The sequence below is a fragment of the Prosopis cineraria genome, unplaced genomic scaffold, assembly GCF_029017545.1.
Source record: "Prosopis cineraria cultivar Desert tree isolate PC_DT_omini unplaced genomic scaffold, ASM2901754v1 PC1893, whole genome shotgun sequence".
NCBI lineage: Eukaryota > Viridiplantae > Streptophyta > Magnoliopsida > Fabales > Fabaceae > Prosopis > Prosopis cineraria.
This window is the reverse complement of record NW_026557218.1, coordinates 1-12,788: the sequence shown is the minus strand read 5'-3', so window position 1 is coordinate 12,788 and position 12,788 is coordinate 1. Positions and strand designations below refer to the sequence as shown.

The 12,788-nt window shown below is 36.7% G+C and overlaps 1 protein-coding gene across 1 annotated transcript; it reads right to left on the bottom strand.

Moving 5' to 3' along the window:
* Window positions 1-3,111: 3,111 nt before the first annotated feature.
* LOC129301098 (histone acetyltransferase HAC1-like) lies at window positions 3,112-12,711 on the bottom strand (the record flags this gene model as incomplete). Its single annotated transcript, XM_054939671.1, is given in 17 exon segments — window positions 3,112-3,747; window positions 3,835-4,052; window positions 4,599-4,991; window positions 5,300-5,378; window positions 6,373-6,512; window positions 6,703-7,015; window positions 7,126-7,268; window positions 7,422-7,622; window positions 7,712-7,840; window positions 8,384-8,662; window positions 8,808-9,104; window positions 10,181-10,509; window positions 10,512-12,008; window positions 12,239-12,300; window positions 12,302-12,377; window positions 12,380-12,582; window positions 12,584-12,711. Coding segments are annotated over 17 exon segments (4,602 nt in total), but the record flags the coding sequence as incomplete, so codon positions are not given.
* Between the last annotated feature and the right edge of the window lie 77 nt (window positions 12,712-12,788).

The window sequence follows — 12,788 nt, the reverse complement described above, 5'->3', positions numbered from 1 at the left end:
AAGGTATTTTTGAAAGTTTACTATTCAAATCTCATTTATAAAGCACTTTCAACATGTTTCATCATAAACAAGAAAAATCTTAAAACTCATTAACTCTATCTAGAAATTTAATAATTTCTCAACTTTATTCCTATTAAATGTACATATTTTAACAATGCATTTTCTCTCTTCAACATTCAATGGAGGCTAAATGAAAATATTTGCAATAAAAATTCAATGAGGTGACTTATAAATAAGACAAAAAAAATACTTTTCTCTATGCCGTATAAATAGGATTAGAGAGAGTATATTTTTGTTTGGAAAAAATAATGTTGTTAAGTGTATTTAATGAGGCTTATTAATATGTGCAATTTTATTCAAAAATGTTCTATAATTTGGAATGGAGGAAATAATATACATGTGAATAGGCTAGCCTATAAAGCTTGTAATCTAAACCTTGCAAGAATAAACTTGGCCAATTTAGGAGGCCTAAAACTAACTTAAGATATCTAGTAAATAATCCTGACCAGAACTCCTAATAAGAGCTTGGCCTACTTCCACTCCTACACCCAAGGCAAATGATAGAGGAAGAATGGCAGATGGTAGAAGAAAAGCATGGAAATGCAAATGACAACTTGGGATGATCACAAGCTTTAGAGATCAATTGAAAGAGGAAGGAGGTGTGTCTGACTAGGGATTTTAAAATTAGATGACATGGCAAAACTTTATTCCACACAAGATAAGTGCATTTTTTTTAATTATGTGGCAATTTCTATTAATGAGATGACATAAAACTAATTGCAAGGTCTTTTTAGTCTAAACATAAAAGGTTGAAGGGGATTAATATTTAACTTCAGAAATCAAAGTATCAAGGAGTTCATGTATAACTTACATAAAATTTAGGGGATTTGTATAGATTTTAGCCTAGCTTTGGGCTTAATAAGTTTGATCATTATAGTTTAAAATTACAAGAGTGAAATTCAATCCAAAGACCACAGTCCTTCCCTGCAATTAAAAAAATTTCTTTGGACTTAAATAATCCATATGTCATGAACATCGAAATTGGGTTGGGATTTTTTTTTTTAATACTTGGTTCGGAGATAGCTCCAATTGACTCGAAAAATATTTAATTTCCAGATTTTCCATTTAGTCCATGTTTACCAATTTTTATTAATGACATTAGAATGGTATCGAAAATTTCTCAATACTCTGTCGCGAGATAATTCAAAGTGACTTGAAAAGTACATAATTTTCTTACTTGTGATTTAATCTAAGAGGACCAAAATTTTCATATTTTTCATATCACTATTACCAAGAACATTAAAAGTAACCCGAAAATTTCTAAATACTTGATTAAGATAAAGCTTTAACTGACTTAAAAATAGTTTAAATTATAAACTTGTGATTTAACATGAGTATTTTTTTTTTCTTCATGTCACTACTAACAGATGTGCTGATTTGCTTACCCGTCAACCATCTTCGGACAACTTAGACATCACAATTCTTGATAATCCACTGCCTAATTGTAGAAACCTAATGATTTTTAACATGACTTGACTTTTATTTCTTTCGCACGGCTTTACCATGGCCTTATATCCAAAAATAAAAACAAATTTGAAAAAAGTTGTCTCATATTAATCAAAGGAGTATTTGAGTTAAAAGCTAATTTCTTTTTGGTTAATGGGTAAAGGTGTAAATTTGGCCTTGAACTATTTTTCAAGAAGTGTTTAATAGCCAATATTATGACTCGATGCAAAATAAATTATGAACTACTTAAAATGGAGCACCCAGCATCCAAATGAGTAACGTCTATCTATTTTTAATGGTAGGGCCTGCATTGATGATGTCATCATCTTCATCTCCCTTTGTCTCTCTTGACCTCCTCTCTCTCTCTCTCATTCATATAGCTTTTGTAGAACTATACAGATGAGAATTGAGGAAAATAATCACCTTCAACACATACAAGTTCGCTTAGAATAACAATCAATCTTGCCTCTTACTATCTGTATCTGATTTGCAAACTAGTTTTGTTAGAGAAGATCAATGAGCCATGAATAGTCAAGCATGGCGACTAGAGGAGACAAAATAAAACTAACCATTAGATAAGCTCTAAATGATATGGTCCATATAGTAGGCGACAAGCTAGTGGAGAAGAGCGATATGACGGTGATACAAGAAACGAAGATGAGGGCGACTAGAAGGAATGAGATAACACCAGGTGGAATGACAGCTCTAGCATAGAAAGCGATAGCTTCTAATAAGGGATGCATAAGGGCTGAGGAAAAGATCAAGATGAGTGATATCGTGTATAGTTTGATGGTGAGATTGTTGGTAGACAAGGAGGCAACATGGCAAGACACTCGTGGAAGTGGTGGTGAGTGCAAAGCTAAGGAATAGCACTAATATGTCAAGCACGACTTCAGTGGTTGTCGTCGCTTGGCTCTACCCCCTCTCTCTCTTCCCTCTCTCTTATTCATTAAATCACCTCCTTCATCTCCCTTTAGCACTAATGGTTTGATACCACTTAATGATATTCTGAATGGGATGCTTAGCCTGCACATGCTTCATGAAGTTCTAGCATTGTTATAGTTGCTAGGTCATGTAATCCATGAAGAGGAAATGAAGACAATGATGATCATGATGGGTGCTAACAATGCTATTTCCAATTTGTGAAAGCCATAGAGGATGAATGTGAGAGAGAGAGAGAGAGAGAGAGAGAGAGAGAGAGAGAGAGAGAAGGTAGGGGAGAGACAAACCCACAAAGGGAGATGAAGATGATGGCATCATCAATGCAAGCCCCACCATTAAAATTAGACAAAAGTTAGTCATACAGACCAAAAAAGTGCTAGGTGCTTCATTTTGAATAATTTACAATTTGTTTTGCTCCAATTCATAATATAAGCTACTAATCGTTCCTCAAAAAATAATTCAAGACTAAATTTACACCTTTATCCTTTGTTAATTGTACGAAAGAACTATGATATTTAAATTTAATTTCGCTATTTCATGATTTTGAGTTGTAATCTTCAGCCTGCCTTACCAACTGCTTGATCATGATTCTTCCCTCTCCCTGTGTTTCAACCCACATGGCCGGACAGATAACCATATACATAGACAAACATATATCGCACGTTTAATCAACAAATGAATATGAATTACTGCATCTAAGAATACTCTAATTATTCACCTTTAATGACATTCTACAAAAGAGGGTCGATGTTCAAAACGCCAAAAACAATTTAAATACAAACCTCCCTCGCATTCCTTTTAAGACATTTTCGACAAATTAGGGCTTATAGTACATTGGCCAACGCGGGATGGCACTTCTCATAATACAAGGACCTGACCAAATTAAAGAATCACTAGATCGGCAACACATGGCTGAGACACCGACATAATTACCCGCTAGAGCTGGTTAGTAATTCCAGAAGAGGGTGGCAGTACTAAAATGATCCTCTTCAGGACAATCATGTTGTGGAGAGGCCAAGCTACAATAAGAAGGGCACTGACAGAAGGAAGATAAGCGAATCCAGAACGCTCTTGTCATATCTGATCCCTTCCAATCACATAAACCACCCTCGGCTGCTGTTAGGAGCACCTTTGCCAGCAGCATCATTTCCTTTGAAACATCCAAATTTGCATGGGCAAACAGCTTATCCTGCATTGCTGGCAACTTCGGCAGCTCTCTGTCTCATCATTTCCATCACGGCTGCTCTTCGTCGAGAGTCCGATTGTTGCTGTAACCTCCTTAAATGTTCTTTCAGATCTCTGAAGTTACCCAAAAATGAAAGAATGTCACACAAGACAAGTCACGAGAATAACTCAGAAATGGCAATCAATGCTTGACCCACAAACCTGCAACGTGGTACGTGGCACTCAGATTCTTTGCAAGCACGAGCATGGAGTTGCAGCAGATACCACATTTTCTTGCAAAGAACACAGCCTCCGGAGGCACGTGTTTTACATTGCATCCCATGGCGGAAGAGCCCCTTCACTTTGCGACAATTGGGATACTGGCAATGTGCAGAACGACATTGGGATGCATGCACGAGAAGATCAAGCATTTTCCGCAACTGTAATTACAGATCCCAACTACTATTAGGCACTTGAAGAAAGGTGCAAGTGCAAGATTATCGCAGAACATGGTATACATAAATGGGACGGCAAGCAAGGGGAAGCGAAATTTTGAAGGCATGATCAAAGAATTTCACGAAATGCACATAGAAAGCAGAAGCAAGAGGCATATTAATTCAAGGTTACATCTATGTTTGGATGGATGGAAACATGCACACACACACACACACACACACACAGTCTTATTTTTCAATCAATCCAACGTAATAACAACACAAAAACGTAACAACATGCACCTGAAAAATCTGCGAGTAGTTTCTTATGAAATCAGTAATATACTAAGGTGAACGTGTCACTGATAGTCATTGGAACTTTTGAAAATCAAGATCTCAATTTCAAAACTGCCACTACTTAATTTCACGTTTTACCACATACAAATTGACAAAACTTTACTCGACATGTGAAATAACATGGTGAGATGTAGGCAATAAGCACACCTTAAATCAGACAATCAACAAGAACAAAATCTGAAATATAATGGATACCTGCAACACTCGAAGCTGCCTTGCTTCTTTGTTCTGAGCATCACGATCAGCCACAGACGGATGATTTGTCAACTTATGAGGATGATCAACACCTCCATCCTTTTGATAACACGCATTGCACACATCATAATCAGGGCAAACTTCACATCGCCAACCTTGACCAGTTTCAATGTCAAGATGGCATATATTACAAGTTGTCACAAAAGCAGGAGCAGTTGGATTATGAAGATGATAGAGGACCATCATTGATGAATGCTTGGCCCGTCTCAAAGTATCATATTGATAGTGGTTCCCCTGACACAGACTAAGAAATGCCTGTCTAGTGTCAAAGAATTCACTTTCAAGAATCTCATCTTTGTCCTTTGTATCAGCTGGTACATCAGAAATTTCAATCTGCAAATAATAACAATAATTTAATATCAACATTGACATTAACAACAAGAAGAAAAAGAAAAACAGTTCATAAAAGAAAATGGAAAACTCAAATTCATTTTCCCTATACAGTAACTATACCACAAATTATTAGCTCAGTTTTACAACTCTAATTCATTAAATACCTTAAATTCAGCAAACTGCCATTAAGCAGACACGAGGGCAGCAGACAACCAAGAGATCTCACATGGTACCATAGTATCACAAATCTGAATTCGTAAAGAACAAATCATTTTACACACCAACCATGCATGGGATGGCATACTTACTCCGTAAAGAGCATGTTTCTCCCTATGATTAATAGGATGCCTTTCTCTTTCTTCACGCTTTAGTTCAACTTCATAACACCTAGAAAACCACATAATAAAAATCCGATCAATAAATATGGTGAATGGACGTGCCCAATGATCACCAAGAACTCAGCAGATTATTAGAGCATAAAGAAATAGCCTCTTGACAATGCAAAAATTAAATGACCGCAGTTTCCGTTCTATTCATGCCCATGATATATATTAGAAAAAAGAGCTATATAACAATTGAAAATGAAATATGTCATCAGTGTAAATCCAGCTGTGAGCTGTACAAACATAACACTGGACCTCAGAAAGTGTGTCCAGTACCATCAATAGAATTAATAAATGCTGATTGTCGAAGGCCAAAAACTCACTAAAGCAAATTGTTGATTTGTAGTTTTAGGATACAGTCCCTTCATTAATTATATACAAGAGGACTACGGTGATATCAGTGTTTCTTTGCCTTGGATGGCTCCCTGCTCATGTTATTTAGATGTCATTAGGTTTTCTTCTAATGTCCAGGTTTCCCTTATGTGGTTAATAGTAGTCTCAGTTTCTATGAGATCAGGACTCTTCATAGTTATTGTTACATAAGTTATAGGAGATCTATTAAAATGGTTGTAATACTTTCTTTTTTGATGGCAATAATCAACCAGATTTATCAACAATGGCAGCATACTCGTCTTGGTGTGCAATGCCTGGATTCCTTTTGTACTTCCGATCATCTACCATGTTTTCTTTAATTCTGGCAGCCACCCCAATCAGATTACTTTGACAGACATTAAAAAAAAAAAAAAAAGGAAAGGAAAAAAAAAAGAACTCAATGAGTCTAGCTTACTCTTCATTCAATTTCGCAGACATTATCTACCATTGATTTACCCTAGGAACCCAAATTTTCATCTTAATAAAACCAAACTCCCATGGGTCCTACCTCAAATAAGATGATACAATTCTGACAGTGTGCTAAAGTGCTAACATACTTTAAACCATGTTAGTTTGACACAGTACATGAAAAAAATATATATGCAATAAGGCTTAACTATCCTTACTTATCACATATCTGAAAATTCTTGCACTGGTTGCAAACCCAACGGTTGCCTGATACCATTAAAATACAACAATGACTGCATGCATGCTGCAAATGAACCATGATAAAATCTTCCTTCATGGGGCTAATGGTTTCGCCAAGCTGGAGAAACATCAAAAGATTTGTAAGAAAAAATTATCTCACGCTAAGAAAACCAACTGATAAAATTTTAAATGCAGATCAACAATGAGAAACTATAAATCATTTAACCATCTGCTGGAAACATAATTTGAATGCCATTTCTTTCACCCATAAGGACAATCTGTGATAAAGAACTAAAGCAGGGAATTACTTTATGCATTAGGAGTAGATCTTTTGAAGCATTTCCAGAGAGATCTGACTGACCAGATGCCTTTAAAGCCCTTTTTGTTATGGTTTTTTTGGTTGTTCCTTTCTTATTCAGTTTTCTGCCATCTTCTTCTTGGTTAAGCTGATAAATCAAATCCTCAGCAGCCCCGGGCCAATAGTCACCATCAAAATAAGGAAGCCTTGCAGCAGTAACCTTAGCTCTACATTCACCAGTAGATACAAAGAAATGGTCGTACAAGTTGGTAAGATCGACCACAATATTCTCCTTGGAAGCTTTTCTTAACATTGACAAGTACCTGAGGAAACAAGTCCACAAGAATTGAAGTTGAAGATGAGGGGGAAAAAAACACTTTATACAAGTCACATAATTTAGACAATTTCTCTCTTTTTTAAAGCTGAAGCTCACCATTCTCGGAGCTTATCCGATTTTGGAGTTTTCTGAATTTCCGGATGACAATATAAAATATAATCTTCACCCTTCAATGGAGGACAGGCCCAAATATAGCAGCTAGTAAAACCACGTTTCTTACAATATTCGAGGTATCCAATCTGCAAACCAAATTATAATGGAAATCACTCATAATAAAAAACTGAACAATCAGGAAGTTATCTTGACTTAAAAATTGAATATATTCATAATTAGAAAAAAAAAAAAAAAAGGCCACCATGCCTTTTAAAGTCACATAAGAGCAGCAACCATACCAAGATTTCATGATAAACAAACGTCCGAAGAGCCTCTCCAGTCACTGCTTTAACTTCAGGCCTAAAATACTTCACAGAATCAAGGTATGAAAGATATACCCGACGCTGATTAGGGAACTGGCATTCAGATCCAAATTCTTGAACATACATGCCAAAAAGGCATACTTCCACACCTTCAATCTTTTGAAACAACAAAACTACCTGGAGCAGAAATGGAAGTGCATCAATAACCACAACCAATACTAATGATTCATTAACCACCAGATGAATCAAAGCAGCCTTCTCACTACCTTAGATTTATATGGGAATTCTGTTGGATAATTTTCTTCCCGGAAAATTTCCAAAAATCGTTGTTTCACTTCTAACTTCTTGTCCACAGATGACACCACTCTTACAACAAGTTCTTCAGCCCCAGGCACCTGGTACAGCAATTGAAACAGGTTTATACAACACCAGCACAAACATGTAACATTCCATATATTTAAGACTTGTTTGCAAATAATGACAATACAAATATGTAAAATCGAAACTTCAGGTCAACAAAGTTTTTAAAATAATACTCAAGTCCAGAAAATTCACTATATTATTTATTGTATGAGTTTTTCAGAAAGAGCAATTAGATTGTCAAACATTATATGGTACTCCCTCTAGTCTCATTTATAAGTCATTTCCAGTATCTTTCACCAAAACAAAAGAAAATTTTAAACTCATCAACTCTGTATAAAAAGTTTCTTACTTTGCCAATACCAAATACACCCTTAGAAAGGTTTTCTAGTTTCTTACATCAACATTAAATAGGGTAAAAGGGAAAATTGTAATAAATAATCAATGTAGTACCTTATAAAAAGGACCACATAGCCCCTCCTCCAAGTTCTTTATAAATAGGATTGAAGGGAGTATTTCAAGAAATTTAAAGAATAATCTAAAATATTAAAGCAAGTATGAAAGAATTGATGAATCACCTCATCGCGACTTTTTCCTTGAAGCCTTGCCCTCTCTTGTCTCTCTTGTTCTAGTCTCCTAGACAACCGTTGCTGTATTTGCTCACTGAGAATAGTTTTAGGCAAATCCTTAGCCCCAAGAACAGCACTTTGGGGTAATGGTTTGCGCTCTCCTCTTTCTACCTCTTGAATATAGCAATTAGGGCAAGTGTACTCAGCTTGTCCCCCATCATTTCTTCGACCATTAAATAGTGCACAAATTTGGTGTTGCCAAGCTTCACATTTATCACATTGAACCCACTGCCACAAGGACATAAAAAAAGGAAAAAATCAACAAAACATGTAAAAGCTTCCAATACAGCAACAAGATGAAGCATTATCCCACTAGATGGGGCTGGCAAAAAGCTGCAAATAAAAGGAAAAAAAATTCCATCATGGTACCCACCCATTCCTCAGTTTCTTCATCATTTTTCTTTTTCTCCAGCCTCGCCTTAGGAATGGCAGTTCCATCGACAAAAATGCTGTCTCCACGTGCCTCGTTATAGCATGGAATACAAAAATAATGCCGTGTATCGCCAGTACCCATGGTATAATACATAGCGTTCCGTTTAATGCGACCACCACAAGTTGAGCAATAAATAGGTGGTGGTTCAAATGTAAGCTTCTCTACAGCACACAACTGACAGGAGTTCTCACTCATTGAATGCTCCATTGCTTGATTCTTTTCAGCCTTCGCTTTGCTCTGTCATGAGATAATAACAGAAGCATCATGGTAAGAAGTGCAAATCAGTTGACAGAGGAATATAAAGGAAAAACCCAGCACTGCTAAACAAGCATGGAGATACAAGAGCATAGCATTATAAAGACAGTATATTTGGATTTTGGACTCAACACATTTATCGAACATTAAGAAGCTGTATATAACAGTTGTGTTACCATTTCCAGCATTTTGTAATAAAAAATTCAAAATATCCACCTCAAACAAAATACCAGGAGAAGGAGCAGAAGGGAACAGTATTCATGAAGCTCCGTGAATTTAGTTTATTAAGCCTACAGAAGCAGCATGGAAATTCCATTGGTGTCTCTCTCTTTTTTCTAATGAAGTTATTTTATCCAAAAAGAAAAAAGTAGATCACAAACATGACTATTTAAGCAACAGTCAACCTATTCAGCAGAATGTGATTATTGTGATCAAGCGTGATGGGTTTTCATTGATAATCTTTTTTACTTCAAAATGTCAGATGTTGCAACACAAAATCAAATCTATTATAGAACATAACAGTATTTTCACTGTTATGTCATGCTAGAGAGTGCAATTTCAACTTATCATTGATTAGTTGCATCACCTTCTTCTGGTGTTCTTAAAGAAAGAGATGTGAAATTCAAGCACAAAAGTTCATTGATGAAACACACTTGTCAACACACAATTACAACAATTCAAAATCAGATTCCAAAATCTAATTAACAGGAAAGATCAACGCAATATTAGTAGAAACAAAGGAATTAAAATAATAACTCCTCGTGTGATCAGAATGTTATTTGCTCATATTATGTGACATTGACATGAAATCAACATAGAGATGAGTGATGGTGATTATTTATCATTAAAACCCTTCCAAATCTACTCATATCAATAATCACATGAATCATAGAACAGCACTCTAACTCAGCAAAACATAGATATACAGACTTTACGATAAAATATATAAGCTGATTAGATTCTAATGGAACTGATTTCCACTAAGATGCTTTCAATAATCAAACTAATGGCTGTAAAGTTGTAAAATAAACAAGCGCAAGGTCACAAAAAAGGCTTACCTGGCCAACCCATTGTCTTAGGCCAGTGATGTGCTCCCTGACTTGTTCTGGAGTGAATAGTTCAGTCAACGAGACCCCCTTTATTTTAGGCTTACCAGACTTTGTCCCTCCAAAATTTTCTGATGGCTGGTTAAGGTTTTCTGGGTGATCTTGTCCAGTTTCTTTCTCAGTTTTGATATTTTCTGGCCTAGCTAAAGAGACAGGTTCATCATATGCGACAGGTTCACCACCAGGCCATCTGTCCTCCACATCATTTATTTTCATTTCACAAGGATTTGCAGGTGTTGAATGCACTAGACCTTCAGCCTTAACTTCTGTAAGCTCAGATTAATTGACATTGACATATCACCATGGATATAGTCTTGGCACGGGGCATCCTTGGAAACATTAGATTCACAGTTTGCCAAAACTGACACAGTAGAGTTTTCATTCTCCAAACTAAAGGACTGGGTACACTGCTCAATTTTCATACGTTTTAAAGATGGCCGCAGGTCATCTGAAGTTTCAATAATGGGTAGAGGTTTTTGGATCAATCTAGGTGATGGAACCACAGAATTATATGGTTTACAAGATCCATTTGCTGCAACTGGCACTCCTGAATCAGAATCTGGCCGAGTCTGGGACTTGACTTGAAAAGAGCGCCTGTAATTTCGAACAAAAACACAAACTGGGCAACATGGATCTTTGCAGTTTCTAAAATGAATTAGCAATAGCCTGGTATGATGACAGCGGGGATATGAGCAATGAGGCAGGTTGCATCCATCAATGTGTCTGCATAACTTCTGAGCACTATAACAATAACGTTCTTGGCATCGTCCTTCTGGGGCAGGACACCGTCGAGCATGAAGTAGAAATAAAAGCCACCTCTGTTGATTCCTATGTGCTTTCTTAATACTAACACTTGAGTCAAGTGGTTCAGTGCCTCTAGAAGAAACAGCTTGACCAATAACATTTCCATCTGATGATAAATTATTGCACTGAGCTTCATCTTGCCTTGATATTCTCTGATGGAAATCCATGTGGAGATGTTGCTCATGCAACATATTCCCTGGTATGTGGTTACCACCTTGCGATTGAGAATTCCATTGATTTAGAAGTGCTGATTTAGATTGTGTCCCAACTGAAAGACAACTAAAATTATTTTCAGACTCTGAAACCATTTGATGCGGGTGCAACATTTGATGTGAGTTTTGAGCTGTTGTTGCAGATAAATCACTCTGACTATTTGGAAAAGAAAGATGTTGGGCATCCCCCAAACAACTATCATTAGAGTTCTTTTGCATCTTGTTTTGCATCTCAGAAATATTAAACTGTTCAGAAACCTGTGAACTGAAGACTTCTTTGTGGTGATCAATTACAGGCTCAGACTTCACTTGGACTTCTAAATTGGAAGAGATATGAGACTGACTGAAGGCATCACTTTTGACCAAATGCTGGGGCTGCTGACTTTGCAGCTTAAATTGAAATTGCTTCTGGGCATACTGCTCTGACTGTTCAAATTGCTGTGGAGCATACTGCTCTGGCTGTTGAAATTGTTGGGAATGTTGCAGATATTGCTGTTGAGGATCCAGAAGGCTATCTTTGGAAGTGAAAGAAGACTGAAAATTCAACTTCTCCAACCGATTCATAGCTTGAGACTTTAGATGAGCATCCTGCTGCATACCATGTAAATTCGAATGACTACTTATGAGAGAGTTGGTTTGGGATATTGCAGGCAATTTTACTGAGTTCAAGTTCTGACTGCTCATCATAGATCCAGAAGATGTTGCAGATGTATAAAAGTTTCCAGATGCATATGAGTCAACATTATTTAATCCATATCCATCACCTGGCAATAGAATTTTCATCTTTTCTGTAAGATGCCGATTATATGGTGAAAAATATATATCTATGCCCCCCTGAATGTCCAAGGGATAAGGCACATGCACACACAGACACACACAAAATCCAACAAACAATAGCCAAAAGAAATTATTCCACAAAAAAGGAGGTGGAGCTAGAGAAAAGGACATAGGTCCAGTGCCAGGGTGGAGTTAGAGAAAAGAGCAAGAAAATTACCATGCACTGGCGGTTGCTGATTTTGATCAAAGTGCTGCTGTGAGTGTTGAGGGGAATTCACAGGTTGTGGCATAGGCATCACCAAAGCCAGATTCATTTGTAAGTTGCCTATTGTTTGCAATCAAACCTAACCCGCTACCATGGCTCCATTTGAGTATGCAATAGATTTTTGCTGTAAACCAGATCTCATTCCACTACCCATTTGGTTGCCAAGGTTCTGCATCACATTATTGTTTTGGCCCCCAAAATTTCTGTTTCTGCTGCAGAGGCTGTGACATCGTCGAGGATTCAACACTGGAAAAGACAGCACTATATCAGAAGATTCTATATTCATGTATGAGTTAATTGCTGCCATTAAAACCAGGAGTGGGAATCATCTGGCTTGTGATTCTCTGCACCCCCATTGATGACATGGTTCCCCCAGAACCAATTGAAAAGCTGGTTGATGATGGCTGATAGCCATTTAGACAAACCTGCAAGAAGTAGGATTTATGATGAAAAAATATTTTTTAAAAAAATGTGAAGCAAAAGTCTAGGTGAAGAATTTTAA